The 15,486-nt window shown below is 45.5% G+C and overlaps 1 protein-coding gene across 1 annotated transcript in view; it reads left to right on the top strand.

Moving 5' to 3' along the window:
* Positions 1-15,486, top strand: part of DTX4 (deltex E3 ubiquitin ligase 4) — a 36,016-nt gene that overhangs the window by 14,652 nt on the left and 5,878 nt on the right. The window contains exons 3-8 of the mRNA XM_005577772.4: positions 1,948-2,009; positions 2,374-2,535; positions 4,316-4,377; positions 5,322-5,474; positions 8,436-8,597; positions 12,873-12,962. Coding sequence (XP_005577829.2) covers positions 1,948-2,009; positions 2,374-2,535; positions 4,316-4,377; positions 5,322-5,474; positions 8,436-8,597; positions 12,873-12,962 — 691 coding nt within the window. The remainder of the gene's footprint in view (positions 1-1,947; positions 2,010-2,373; positions 2,536-4,315; positions 4,378-5,321; positions 5,475-8,435; positions 8,598-12,872; positions 12,963-15,486) is intronic.

Here is a 15,486-nt window from a genome sequence, read left to right as displayed (position 1 = left end):
AGTCCAGAAGCAAGTCCATTCTTCTTTTCTTGGCCCAGTTGCCCTTGTTTTGTATTCAGCTTTCTCTTCCATCCTCCCATCCTGGTTTGATTTATCCTGGGGACAGTTTCAGAAGAAAAGTGGCTTTGGGTGGCCTGGTGAGACACAAACATTCCCATCCCCACATCTGTTCTTTCACATCCATCTCTCAGCATTGGTGCACATGTCGTCATCCCTGGGAAGGGACAGAGCCCCGGGCAGGCTCACAGTAGCTTAGAGCTGGGGAAGCACCTCCCTTACAGACATGAGGGGAAGAGACAGACCCCATTGCTTGGCATGGAGGTCCCGTTGCAGCTTTCCCCATTCCTAATGGTGGGTTTATTCATTACGCTCTCTGAGTTTCTGATCTATGTTTGCAGTGTGGGATGTTACAAGGATTACATAAACACAAGAGCGTGGCAGGGTAAATGGGCTCTGGTGCCAGATTTTCTGGCTTAGCTGTGTGATCTTACCAAGTTTCCTTAACCTCTCTGTGCCTCAATGTAGTTGTCTCTAAAATGGTGTTAATAAGTGCATCTCTTGCATAGGATGTTGGAAGGATTAGACAGGTTTGTATGCTGTGAGCAGTTGGAGCCAGTCTTGGGAGGAGGTGAGCTCCGTGAATGTTGGCAACTATAACATGTGAGTGAAGAAGGACCATGAGCTGTGTGTTCACTCCTGACCCCCAGCATTGGGAATAGCCAACAGCACAAAGTAGGGCTCAATAAATACTTTTTGGATGGATAAATCAATACACAGATATTCTTTTTTCCCTCCTCTTGCTTTCCCAGCACCGTCCTGCCCCCACAGCAGAGCTGCTGGCTTCACAGGCTGTCTGCCTCCTGGAGTCATCTGTGACCGGGTCCATTAGCCTCTCCAAGCCCAGCTGCAGGAGTGTGGGTGGCAGAAGGGATGGCGCAAGACCCAGCCCCATGTGTCCCATATTTTCCGAGTCAGCGCTGTGGGGGGTCGTGCCTTTCCCAGGCAGCTGCGCCATCTCCTCTCCAGCCTGGCTGGAGTTGCTGGGGAAAAGGATAGGAAGGGGAGGAGGCTTTGCCTCGTATTTATATATGTCTCAGGGAAAAGGAGACTTGACAGCTGTTCTAGCAGTGGTTCCAAATGTTTTGCTGGGGATTACTATATCTGCATCCTCTCAGGAGCTTTGGGAAATGCAACTTCTTGTGCTCCACAGGTGGATATTCTGGTCTACATCTGGGACTCTGTCCTTCTAAAAGCGTCTTAGGTGACTCTTGTGTGTACCCTGGTTTGAACTTGCTTCTTTGTGTTTTCATTCCTTCAACAAATATCAGTTGAATGCCTGCTAGTGTCTGGCTCTGAACAAAACAGACAAAGATATTTTGCCCTTGTAGAGCCTGGATTCTAGAAGGAGGCATAATAAGCAATAATTTCCTTTAAAGGATCCTAAGTAGAGCAGGAGTCCTGGCGTGGGATGCAGGGGTGGGTAGCAGTATTCAATACGATGGTCTCAGGAACCTCACCTGGTAGGTAGGATTTAAGCCAGGACTGAAGGAGTTGTAGGAGGAAACTAAGCAGTTGTCTGGTGGAAGGGCATTTTGGGTACAGGGAACAGCATATGCAAAGGCTCTGAGGCAGGAATGCACCTGGCTCCTCGACAGCTGAGTGACATGAGAGGAAGCAAGATGAATAAGAGAAGCTGGGTGGCAGTGTTGGCAGATCGTGCCGGGCTCTGTGGGCCTTGCTAGGACTTTCGCTTTGACTCTGAGTGAACTGAGGAACATAGTTCTGAGGTTCTGAGTGGTGGAGTGACACGGCCCGACTTAGGTTTTGAAGATGCCACTTCCTGCTGTCTGCTGTGTTATGCACTTACTGCATTTTATTAGAATTAAATACTAGTCCATTTTGTTCCACATGTCAAAATGACATTGTATCTGCTCTTTCCTTTCACAGGGTCCCCACAGTCCCAGTGAAGAACCTAAATGGGTCCAGCCCTGTCAACCCTGCCTTGGCAGGTAAGAGAAACCCCAGGGTGCTCTGGGTTAAGGTAGAGAAATCAGAGTGATGAAATAGGTCATGAGCATTTGTGGGAAAAAAGGAGAGAATCTGGATATTAATGAAAGAAATGGTGATTTTAGGAATTGCATGGGAAGGGTATGAAGAGTTTGGAGAAGAACTTATTACTGAAAGGAAAGCATGCAATTGAAGATAAGTGAGTGAATAAATAAGTTTCTGGGGAAAGTGCAGGGTAGAGAATCCAGGAATTATGAGAACTTTCTCCTGGAAAGGAGGAGAGTAGGTTAATGGGGAAAGAGGAATTTGGGGAATGTTGAGAGCTAAGTCTCCGGTCCTTCCTCACCCATGCCCTGCCCCTTCCAGGAATCACTGGGATCCTCATGAGTGCAGCGGGGCTGCCTGTGTGTCTCACCAGGCCACCAAAGCTGGTCCTACACCCACCCCCCGTCAGCAAGAGTGAAATAAAATCCATCCCAGGGGTTTCCAACACAAGCCGCAAGACCACCAAAAAACAAGCCAAGAAAGGTACCAGCCTCTTGTCTCATGGGGTACTGAGAGTCAAAGACTTGGCTCTCAGCTCTGACTCTGCCTCCACCTCCAAGGGTCATAGCCACAGCTTCACCCTCTGTGCCTCAATTTCTGCATCTGCTGAGTGGGCCTAACCAGTAAACGTTGATAATTATACCAAAGCTGATTGTGTATGGATCATATAGAAACACCTTGAGAAATAAAAATATATAGTGCAAAAGTGTAGAAACATAAAAATATAAGGTGTGGTACAAAGAAAATATGTTAGAAGAGAAAGATGACTTTGGCATTGGAACCAAAATAGACTGGAGTCAAATCGTACCTTTGTTTCTTGCAAGTTGGGTGACCACATGGAGCCCCTATTTTCTCATCTTTATAATGAAGTAAAAATAGTCACAACTGGTATAACTGGTATCCAGCAGGTATATCCTGGAATGCATCAATGACAGGATATAGTCACTGTCCTGTGTCCCCCTAGAATGCACAGATGCTCAGAAATCCTCCTTTAGGAACCCCCTCCTACCTGCACACAATCCGGCAAGTAAGGGGTCAATATCTGTACCTTCCTAGCATTGCAGGACCCCAGCTTAGCTCTGTGGCTGGTCTTTCTGGTCACTGGCATTAGTTGTTAAATTTGACCATCTCCCTAAGCCCCAACCTTGCAAACTTGTGAAGTTTAAATTGGATCATATGTGTGTGGCACTTAGCCCAGGGCCTGGCAAGAAATAGGCTCTTAATTACTAGAGCTTAATTCTTACAAGAGAAGCAGGGCAGCCAGAGGAAAGGGCCTGCATCGAAGCTTTTGGCTGTTGCATGATCCACTTCCTCAAACCCTTGTCCCACTTTTCCAGTCTATCAAGATTTCCCTGCTTAAATGAGCTCAGTTGCCTTGCTCATAGTCTTATAGGAAATAACAGCATTTTACACTTTCCCACTCTTCCTGTTATTATTAATAGTGCACATCGGGCCCTTATCTGGCAGAGAGCTAAAGGGCATTACATCCATTTGCTCATTCAATTGTCTAAGCAACCCTTTGAGGTAGGTGCTATTGCTCATCCCCATTTTCTAGGTGAGAAAACAGAAGCTTAGAGAAATTAAGGGAGTGGCCCAAGGTGGCACTGATCATTTTTCAGGCTGTATCATCCCATCCTCTACCTTCAGGTTGGGCTACCTTTTAAGAGTCCAGTCCCCCCAAAAAAATCCCTAAATCATTGCAGCCCATCAGGATGCTTCCCAGAGGATCACCCTTCCCCTGCTGCAGGGCTGTGCTTGCTGGCGGTGACAGTGTCATCCACAGCCAGGAAAGATTGTTCTGGAGTTGTGGGTCGTAACTTCCTTGTTTCCCATACAAATAATCTCACATTGACACCACATTATAAATTGAGACTATACTTAGCAAATTTTAAAATGAAGGTGGTAAGTGCCTAACGTCTATTTAACGTGTAACCGTTTACAAAGTGCTGTTATCAAATCATTTGATTACAAGGAAGAGAAACCCACTCAAACCTTCTCAATTTAAAAAGTGGGTTTGTTGAAAACAGGCAGAGATGTCAGAAAAGGGACTGCAAGAAGTAAAGCTTTCTCTTCAAACCATCTGACTTGCTTTTGCACAATCCATACTCTCTTCCATGTTCTTAACTTCCATTGCAGAAGGAATTCCTCCCCTTTTTGCTTTTAACTTGCCTAATAACTTCCCCCTCTGTCATGCCTAGCATGGCAAGGCTGTTTGATCTCTTACCTCTGCCTCGGTGACCCACTGAACCTCCTGTCTCTGCAGGTAAAACCCCAGAGGAAGTGCTAAAAAAATATCTCCAGAAAGTCCGGCACCCACCAGATGAGGTGAGTTCAGAGTTAGGAGAACGGGATTCACCTCTCCATCACCCACACGCATTTCCTCTGCCGTTGTCAGTTTCTACGGGATATGGCAGAGGCTTCATTCCAAGCTCTGATGGGTACAGAACTGGTCAGAGCTGACACTGAGGGTTCAAGGGCCATGGTCCAGAGCTGCAGCTGCACCTCAGTCTCTCCCGTCTCCCCCTTCAACCTAGTGCTGGTTGATTTTAAGCTACCTTAACACGGCAGTCTCAATTTCAGAAAAGCAGTATGGTAAGCCACAAGAACTCACCTTAAAATGGGTTTGATACAGAACAGTGGTTCTCAAACAGAGACAATTTGGCCCCTGAGGGAACATTTGGCCATGTCTGGAGACATTTTTGTTGTCATTATTCTCAGGAGAGGAGATGTCACCAGCACCTTGTGAGTAGAGCAGAGGCCAGGGATGGTGCTAACCACCCTACAATGCCCAGGACAGTCCTCACAGCAAATAATTGTCCTCCCCAAAATGTAAATAGTTCTGAGGTTGAGAAACCCTGTTGGACATTTATTTAAATAGCAGTCCCTCTGGAACAGTTAAAACACAATTCCTTTACATTCCTTTACAGGTTCACCTCAAGTAAAGCTCGTCAGTGGGCTTGTCGACAGCATTTGTTTCCTCCATAAGCCATTGGAGGACAAAACAGAAGGGCAGTGCATTGTCATGGCCCTCATGATTATGATAATTTAGATGATGAGCCCAAGTTAATCAGTACCAGGAATTATTTCAGGACGTTGTTGTGTAAAATAAGATAAAACGATGTTTAGATTCCAGAAAGCACATACACCCTGATTTGTGGACGTTTTAGAAGAGAAGTGGTAAGAGCTCATCTGACCTCTGAGATCATATGGAAATCTCCCAGGCTGGGTGAGAGCTGATGGCCTCTCTGTTGTGTCTCCTCCCTCCCCAGGACTGCACCATCTGTATGGAACGCCTCACGGCCCCCTCAGGCTACAAGGGCCCGCAGCCTACGGTAAAACCTGACCTGGTAGGGAAGCTATCCAGATGCGGCCACATCTACCACATCTACTGCTTGGTCGCCATGTACAACAATGGAAACAAGGTCAGTGCCAGCCTATGGGGCTCCTGCCACCCTTCACACTGGGCTATGGAGTAGCAAGATGGTGAAGGCCCTATAGGGTCCTTGCTCAAGTGATCTGGGAAGTCTTAGAGATTACCCCTAGGCAAGAGTGAGGATCTTGGCTGTTCTCAGCAGGATCAGTTCTTTACTAAATTACGGCACTGGTAAGACCCGTCTTCACCTTCCCTTTTGGGCTGTGCTATCTAACTCTCCATCTTCAGTGTCAGATCTAAGAGGGGGGTAGGTTTTTGTCCATGAGGGTTCTGAGGGGAGTGGCCCATTGTCATGGCCCATTGCTAGGTGAAGTGTGTTCCCATCAGTGAGAGAAAAGGAAGTTCTTATCACAGCTCTAGACCCTTGGTGAGTATTCGTTCATACCATTGTAAATGGGTTTCCCAATCACCCTTTCTTCTCCAGGGATAGTGATTTTCAGCTACAATTTTCTTTGGACAGTTTCAAAATACCCTTGATTGGCCCTTCAAAGGTACTAAAGACTGTTGCCAAAGTACACCTGGTAATCCCTGCCCTAGAATCCCACTGTTGGAAGAGGGGAAGGCTGTTTTGGATGCTTATTTTGACTATTATCTGACAATGCAATGGTATCTCCTCATTAGAGCTGGTTCTTTGGAGTCTGGAAGGCTCCATAGGTGATGATTCTTTCCTTACAATGTCTGAGCATTTCCTAAGTCTTTGCCTCACGTTCTTTCCTATGCCCGAGATAACTTTTACTCCCCATCTCCATGAGTTTAAATACTACCTCTTTCTTCATGCCAAGCTTAGATTACATGACAGTCTGTGATATCCCTGATAGCTCCCAACCTCTCACTAAGCAAGAAGTTTGTCTGGGTTTCAGGGTCTGTTCTATACATCTGTTACTGTGGGAAAGAAGTAGAGGCAAGAGAGGTGGGAGACCTGAACTTGAATCCTGGCTTATTAGCTGAATGACCTTGGGCAAGGTTTTCCAATCTCTTTGAGATTTCATTTTCCATCTGGAAGATGGAGATTAAAACTATACCTACTTTATGGGGTGTTATGCTATTATTATTCAAATTGATATCACCTTTGTATTAAAGGCTGTAATTTTTTCCTTCATCTTCATGTAGCCTATTTGATTGAAGTTCTCAAAGCACTTTCTTGGTGTCCCTGAGAGACATGCTTCTAGTGGTGGGTGGTCGGTCATTGATGGGGGATGCAAATCTGGATCACTTGCTCACTTTCCCAACCCTGGGCTAAAAGATTTCATTGGGATCTTGCATTTCAAGAGGTTATTTTGGGCTTAAAGGGGTTCCTTAGCACATTTGTTCCCTATTTGATGTCTATATTCAAGAAGAATATGGTAACTCTACTTTTATTTCCGTGGGGCTTTCAAAAATGTTTCTCAAGAGTCTATGCTTTATTCTCTTTTGCACTAATACTTTGAAGCTTGTGTTTTTATTTGATCAAACACATGAGAGAAAAGGGCCCAGGAAGAAGGGAGTGATTCACCCTAGGTCATGAAGCAAGTCAAGGCCAGAGCAGAGAGTGGGAGCCTGGTTTCAGAGAATAGTAACCCTGAATACGAGCTATTGCTTTAAGTGAGTAGACTGGAGAAGTCCCTAAATAGCTCAGCAGAGGATCCCTGTCTTCCTGAGGAGATGGGGATGTCCTGGCAAGCTTTCATTCCCAGCTGCACAGCAGCACATTTTACACACATCGCTCCCAGCCCATGCGCCTTCCTTCTCTTCGCCCCTCCTTTTTGCGAGCCTGGGAATAGGATTTGGTGTCCAGGCCCTCCTCCAGGCAGCACCTCACCAGGCCCTGCAGTGAGACCATACATCCCTGCATCCAGAACTGCCTCTTCCCACTAATGGAGCCACTGAGTTGCAATGCAAAGCTGGGGGTTTAAACAGACCCCACCCCCTGACAAGCAGTAAGTCCTTTAATCTTGCTGTGCCTCGATTTTCCTCTCTATAAAAAGGGACTAATAATTTCTTCCAGGCCAGTGTCAGAAGCTGAGGCCTAAATGAAACAAGAAATGTTAAACTCTCTTTATAGTATGATTTAAAGCACTATAATTACTGGCCTCATTCTCTCTTCTAGGTATTTGTGCAGACCTTACACTCTATCCTTCTAAGCAAATTCATAGCTATTCTTCAAGGACTGTTTTCTTAAAGTTATCCTCACTTACTCCAGCTCTTAGTGGCCAGTTTCTCTTTTCATAGCAGTAGTTTCCAAACCTGTATGAGCATCAGTCTTTCCACAGAAATTGCAAAAATGCTGATAACATTTAGATACACCACATGCTAAAAGCTTCCTATAGATTATCTCATTTAATTCTCTCAACAACCCAATGAGACAGATATTTTTTATCCTTCTCCTATAAGGGAAACTGAGACTCAGAGAAGTTAATTAATTTCTCCAAGGTCACACAGCAGGCAGATGGCAGAGCTAAGAATTACGTCTAGGCAGCCTGATTTTCGCATTCACAGCCTGAACCACTACGCTTTGCAGCTTCCCAGTTCTTACTCAGTGGACCTGATGTGGGGCCCACGCATCTGTATGATTAACAAGCTGTGTGGGTGATTCTGATGCTCAGGAACTGGGCAGTTGCTGCTCTCCAGGTCTTGCTGTCTGTTCCACCCATTTGGCACTGAGTAGCTGAATAATGACTCCCTGTGTCTGCTCCTGCCCTAGTGAGCTGGTCCCCTCCTCAGGGACAGGGGCTTCTCTTACATATCCCTCAGCGTGGAGCATGGGACCAGTTGTGGAATTTACCTCCTATTACTTTGAAGACAGCAGAAATGGCCTACGTGACTGAGCTGGGGGTGACAAACTAAGATCTATCACTCATTAGGGCACACTTTGTCCCCCTGGCCCTTTATCTCTGGTACCTTTTGGGACTGGGTGGGGAAGTTATTGCCAAAACTGTTTCCCAACCTGGCTCTTCTGGCCATGGCCCCTCAGGATGGGAGTTTGCAGTGTCCAACCTGCAAGACCATTTATGGGGTGAAGACAGGCACCCAACCTCCGGGGAAGATGGAGTACCACCTCATCCCCCACTCCTTGCCTGGCCACCCAGACTGCAAAACCATCCGGATTATCTACAGCATCCCCCCTGGCATTCAGGTGAGCCTTTCTCTCAGGTGAGCCTTTCCTTCAGCCCTTGGTTTTTATTGTTCTACATGTTTGTAGGTAAAATGTTACATATGAAGAGTCTCCTTCCCACACTTGTCCTCCATCTACCCAGCCTCGCCCACATCCCCTGACTTCATCGCCATTGTTCTGACTTTCCTATGTATCCTTCCAGGATTCTTTGTGCACATGCAACAGAGAACTGCATCCACCCCTCCCTTTTTTTTCACAAACAGTGCCATTTAGGCACATTGTTTGGCATCCTGCATTTTTCAGTTAACTATATAGTCTGTAGATCTTTCCACATCCGTATAGAGAGAGCTTCCTCGTTCTTGTGTCTGTGTAATCATCCATTGTATAAATGCACCACTATTTGCATTCAGCAGTCTCCATTTGATGGGCATATGGATTGTTGCCAGTCTTTGGCTACAACAAATAATGCTGGAATGAATAACCTTGTACACATGTGAATATATCTGTAGAATAATTTTCCAGAAGTGGAATTTCTTTGTCAAACGGTATTTGCACTTGTCATTTGATAGCTATACTTGGCTTTGATTTTGGTGGGCATTACTTTCCTCTTTTGATTCTTTGAAAGACAGTCCTGAAGAACAAATTTGAACACTATTCCTGCCAGTAAATCCAAATGTGGCACCTTCCTTTACACAATGAAGCTTTTTCTGAGTGTTCTGGGGCATTCACTGTATGCATTTCTTTAGCAAATATTAATTCCTCTTTTCCTCCCCCTAGTTTTCTTCTTCCATTTTGTCTTTTATTTAACAAACATGTGAGTGTGGACTATGGTCCAGACATGTTCTAGACATTGGAGAAGCAATGAGCAAAGTAGATGTAATCCTTGCTCCTTGAATCCCCTATTCTAATGGGGCCAGGAAGGCCATAAAGGAAACAAATGAATAAACAAGGTACTTCCAGATAGCGATCATCGATGTGGAGGAAATAAAACAGGAAGTTGTGATAGCCTGCAGAAGAAGTGAATAAATCATGGTTCTTCCTGGAGGGGCTTACCAGCCAGTCAGGGGAAGATAAATGTACATCACTAACAAAACCTCTGAGATGCAATGTAGACAAAGTGAGAACACAGGCCTTCAAAGTCCGACGGACTGGGTTCTACTTCCCGGCTGAGTCTTTATTAGCTGGTGCCTTTAGCCCAGGGGTTCCCAACCCTCAGGCCACAGAAGAGGCTGCACAGCAGGAGGTGAGTGGTGGGTGAGCCAGTAATACCACATGTGCTCTGCCTTCTCCAGATAAGCGGCAGCCTTAGATTCTCATAGGAGCACAAACTCTATTGTGAACTGTGCATGTGAGGGATCTAGGTTGCTCACTCCTTATGAGAATCTAATGCCTGATGATCTGTCACTGTCTCCCATCACCCCCAGATGGGACCACCTAGTTGCAGGGAAACAAGTTCAGGGCTCTCACTGATTCTTCATTATGGTGAGTTGTATAATTACTTTATTATATATTACAATGTAATAACAATAGAAAGAAAGTGCGCAATAAATGCAATGCTCTTACATCATCCCAAAACCATCCCCCACCATCCCGGTCCATGGAAAGGTTGTCTTCCACAAAACCAGTCCCTGTTGCCAAAATGGTTGGGGACCGCTGTTTTAGACAACAGGCTCTTGACCTTTTGGAGCCTGATTTCTTCACCTGCACAGCCAGGAGCCCAACTGGCAGAGGTTTGGTGAGAATGGGAGATAACGTTTGTCTATGCGTATTGAAGGATGAGCACAGTGCCAAGATGCTCCACACCTGCTTGTCAACATTATTTTAGGTCCTCCTTGTCATGGTAAAGAGGAGGGCTTATGTCTCTCTGTCGGGGAGGGTCAGAGGAGACTTTCTAGTGCAGGGAATTCTCTAGTTGAGTCTAGAAAGACATGAAGAAATGGAGGAGAATGTTTTTAGTGGGAGGAGGTAAGAGGGTTGTAGAGGAAAAATTTGAGTATCAAAGGACAAGAAGGAAGGGTTTCATTTGGGGCTCAAGACTTGCAAGGAAGTACAGGGAGGAAGCATGAAGGAGGTGCAGGGAAAAGACTAGGCCATGAGGGAGGTTGCATCCAGATCATAGAAGGCGTTGAATACCAGGGCGGGGGTCATGGATTTTACTCAACAGCTCTTGGGTGTGCAGTTAGGAGTATGGACCACTGTGTGATTGCAATTATGCTCTAGGAAGGCTAGTCAGGCAAAAGAGTCGGGGATGGCCAGAGGGAAGAAGACCAATTAAAAGACCACTGCCACAGTCCAGGCCCTAGGAATGGGGCTCGAACAAGGGAAGGCCAGGATAAGGAAGAGAGAGATACGGTTGGATATGGGGTCAGGTGAGACTTCTCGAGTGTCTCAGAGGCAGTGAGTCAAGGTGATACAGACATGAATGAAAAAAACAGGACTTGGGAGAAACAGCCAATGATCTGGTGAGCAGTAGAACAGACCGAAGCTTGCAAAGACAAACCTGGGGCTACCATTTCCTCCAGGATTAAAGAGCAGAGAACCCACACTAGGGGATAGAGGTGGCGCATGCTGCCTTGATGGGTGCCGTGGTGGTTCCTCCTGAAAAACCCAAGCTCGTATCAAGAGAAATGCAGCTCTCCACTGTTAGGATCTACATTCATCCCTCCGTGTAAGTAGCAGGACACTCAGTGCCATGTCACTCAAGTTTCCAGGCACCACACAGGCATGCGCCTCTGTGAGGAGTCGAGACCTTCAAGCTCTGCATTCACTGCAGAGAACCATTCCCTTGGGGAGAAACTCTGGGTTGGGCTGAGGCAGAGTCGTGACTGCTCCACTTAGCAACGAGCTGGGAGGGCACAGCCGTGTTGGGTCAGTGCCAGGCAGGCATCTGAGTTGGCCACACAAGCAACAGTCCCAGGCAGATCAGGAGCAGTCAGAGCTGTGGTTAGAATTGGCCTTTCAGTCAGGCAACTTGATTTAGAAACAGCCGGGGCCATGGGAAGGTTGTAAATTTGTAGTGATTTCCTATGAATGTAAAATTCATAAATGCTGCATTCTGCATCTCCAAGAAGGCGTTGTTGCTTCTTTCAGCTCACGGTGACCTCTCCCTTCTCTGAGACCCCATTGCATTTACTGCATCAAACCATAGGTGATCTTGAATCGGGTTAACTATTTAAGAAAATGGAAAACCACAGAATTTCTTATCATTTTGGAACCATGGTCCATAATAAGAGAGAAAGAAAAATCTGGGGTTTTTTCTTCCGTTTTTTCATTCATTTGTTCTTCCACACTCATTCATTTATTCAGACAGGATATATTTGCTGATCATGTACATGACAGCATGGAAGTATCAGTTTTATACTGGTTGAATCTAGAAGGGATTTTTAAAGAGGATTCCATCCCTGAGGGGGTCAAGGATGCTCAGAAATCATAGACAAACCTTTGTATGGGGAGGGAGAGATTTGGTCATTGTTACCGGGAGAAAATTTGCCGCTTTTCATGAGCTTCTCAAGGGGGTCTGTGGACCCATTCTGGGCACTGATTAGGAAACCTGTTCTCACTCAATTGTTCTTCAGTTTTTTTTCTCACTCAGTGGCCTGAGACTGCCTACTTAATAGGGTATTGGGTGGCAATAGCTGAAATGCTGTTAGAAGATTTTTAGTCCTGACTATCCCAATTCCTATTGTTAAAGAAGAAAACAAACAAAAACCCATAAGGACAAAGGAGAAAATCCACAAGAATCATTCAGAAAATTCTTTTGGCATGCCTCGTAGCTTGGAGGCACTTTCTTTATTCTGAGTAGTTAAAAATCCAGAGTGTGCCTCAGGAAATCTGGGCTTCAGTTGTAGCAAAGCCGCTAATGTTACAGAAGCCACTTATCTTCTCTGCACTGCAGATTTCTTCTTTTGTAAGACAATAGATGATGAAGATGATGGACAATGATGTTAAATATTTACTGAGCTCTTACTACTCATCAGGCACTGCTCACTTAACTTTATAACAGCCCCATAAGGGAAGGACTCTGCATCATTCCTGTTAGAGAGATGGGGAACAAAAGCCCCAAGGGAGGGTTCCAGCTAACACAGTGGGAGGTAGCAGCTCTGCATCCAAACCCAGGTCTAAGGACACAGAAACATGTGTTAAATGACCATTCACAGTGCTTTCCGGGTCTGTTCTCTCTTGAGGCGCTGTGGGAATTATTATTATCATTATTATTGAAATTAGTCACAGCCTAACCCGCCTCTTATCAGAAATATTTTGAAAAATGCCATTTGCTTGCTTGCTTTCTGCTTTCAGGGACCAGAACACCCGAATCCTGGGAAGAGTTTCAGCGCCCGAGGCTTCCCACGACATTGTTACCTTCCGGACAGCGAGAAAGGGAGAAAAGTAAGACCGGAGGTTTCCACACAGAACTAGGTTTTAGAATAGATCGGGCAGTTTACTTCTATATCAAGGCCTAAAGTTTTACTTCTTACAATGCACAGACCAAAGAGAACTGTGTCTCTTTTAACTCTAGATGCACACAGTAGCAAGGTCAAGTTTGAGTCAACCATAGGTGGGGTGGCTACGATTCGAATTTTTTTGGTTTTTTTTTGCAGGTGGGTGGGAGTGGGACATTTCGTTTGTGTATTAGCCTGTTCTCACGCTGCTAATAAAGACATAAATGAAACTGGGTAATTTATGAAGGAAAGAGGTTTAATTGACTCACAGTTCCACGTGGCAGGGAAGTCCTCACAATTGTGGCAGAAGATGAAAGGCAACTCTTACATGGTGGCAGTCAAGAGAGAATGAGGGCCAAGTGAAAGGGGAAACCCCTTATGAAACCATCAGATCTTGTGACACTTACTCACTACCACGAGAACAGTATGGCGGAAACCGCCCCCATGATTCAATTATCTCTCACTGAGTTCCTCCCACAGCGTGTGGGAATTATGGGAGCTACAATTCAAGATGAGGTTTGGGTGGGGTCACAGTCAGACCGTATCAGTTTGTTTCCTCTCTAGGGTATTACTGGCAATAATTTATCTATTTTAAGATCCTGTGTCGAGAGTCCTGCTGCTTAAAAGCTGGTCCTGGAACCAGCACCAGTGGCACCACATAGGAGCTTGATAGAAATGCAGAACCAGAAGCCACTTCATCTTAACAAGATGCGTAGCTGATCTGACAACACCTTGAAGCTTGAGAAACACTGGTCTGGGATAGGGATCTTAACATGTAGATTATTTTCTTTTTATGTACTTTCATATCATTTGAATTTTTCCCAAAAGGGCAGAGAAAACAATCATTGGATTTCTGGATTCCTAGTGATTCATGATTAGGCGTCAGTGGTTCTATGAACTCTAAAATTCGAATAAAAAAATGTATGTTTGTATTTCTATGGATGAGGCCAGAAAATCGTTGGATTTTCAAAATCTTTCCTGATTTCAAAAGGAGTAGGAACCATTGATCTACAGGGAGTACTGGGGGAAATATTGGACAAGATGTATTTTAGTGAGCTTTCTCTCCAAATTTCCGCAGCTTACTTCAACAAGTGTTTATTTGTCATGCACTTTGCATGTCAGCAGCTATGGCTATGTTGTTGCTGTGGGTCAGTGTCTTAGTCTGTTCTGGCTGCTGTAACATAGTGCCGTACACGGGGTGGCTTATAAACAATAGACACTTATGTCTCACAATTCTGGAGCCTGAGAAGTCCAAGATCAAGGCGCTGGTGGATTTAGTGTCTGGCTAGGACTTCTTCATATGAACCCATCCTGGTTCGTAAATGGTGCCTTCTCACTGTGTCCCCACATGGTAGAAGGGGGCAAGGGGTTTCTCTGGGGCTTCTTTTATAAGGGCACTAATGTCATCCATTTAGGGTTCTGCTGTCATTACCTAATCACCTCTCCAAGGACCCACCTTCTAATACTGTCACCTTGAGGGTGAGGATTTCGACATGGCAATTTGGTGAGGACACATATTCAGACCATCGCAGCAGCTTCAGTCGGCTCCATGTGTCTTCCTGTTCTGGAGCCCAGGTGGAAGGAGCAGCCCTTCTGTGGCCCATGCCCTTCCCGTGGAGGGGACAGAGGACAGAGAACCCAAGTGGAAGTGTGTAATCCCATTTAGAGCTCCTGGATGCTTGTTACTTCCACTCACCCCTTCACAGGCCCCAACAAGTCCTGGGCAAGCCAGATAAGGGGTGGGACGGTGACCTTTCTACAGGGAGGCCCTTTGGGTTTCCTGTCAAAGGGTGTGGATATGGTCTCCCCCTACAGGTGGGAAGCAGGTATTTTGGAAGAAATAGAAAATCAACCACACAGAGAAGATGTGCGAGTGCAGTGTCCCCAGATTAGGGGTGAGGACCATCCCTGATACTGTTTACCTTGAAGAGTCAGATTTCTGTGCTTGAGCCCTGGAGCTACATCCCAACTCTTGGCGAAATGTCTCTACTCTAAAGTCCTGCAGTTAAAACTAGAATCCTGTTGCCAAGAGCTGCTTTTCTTCCAGGCCTCCCTCTTTATGTTAATGACATACTCAGAGTTCCTGGTACCCAGATGGGCACATGAACCTATTCTTATCCACCTGTTCTTATCCACTGCATCCATTTAGCTCATTCCTCCCTGCACTCACTGCCTTCCAAACCACTAGACTCCTCTTCTAACCCTGCCACTGCCAACATAGATAAGACTTCTTCATCTTTTACCTGCTACCAGGTTAGTTATCTCAAACAGTTTCTAGAATCAAGCTTTTTGTGTGTAAAAGAAATAAAACAAAGAAACAACAAAGTGCAGTCTTCTCAGCTTGACATATAAGACCTACTACAGTGTGAGTTAAACCTTCTCCTCACACCAATTTCTCATCCTTATCCTTCACATCTGCTGTTCCAGGAACCTAACATTGGACTTCATTGTAGATTGAGGTATAATTAGAG

The sequence above is a fragment of the Macaca fascicularis genome, chromosome 14 (assembly GCF_037993035.2).
Source record: "Macaca fascicularis isolate 582-1 chromosome 14, T2T-MFA8v1.1".
NCBI classification, from domain to species: Eukaryota; Metazoa; Chordata; class Mammalia; order Primates; family Cercopithecidae; genus Macaca; species Macaca fascicularis.
Note: the sequence above shows the minus strand (reverse complement) of the source record. Positions and strands in the feature narration are given on the sequence as shown.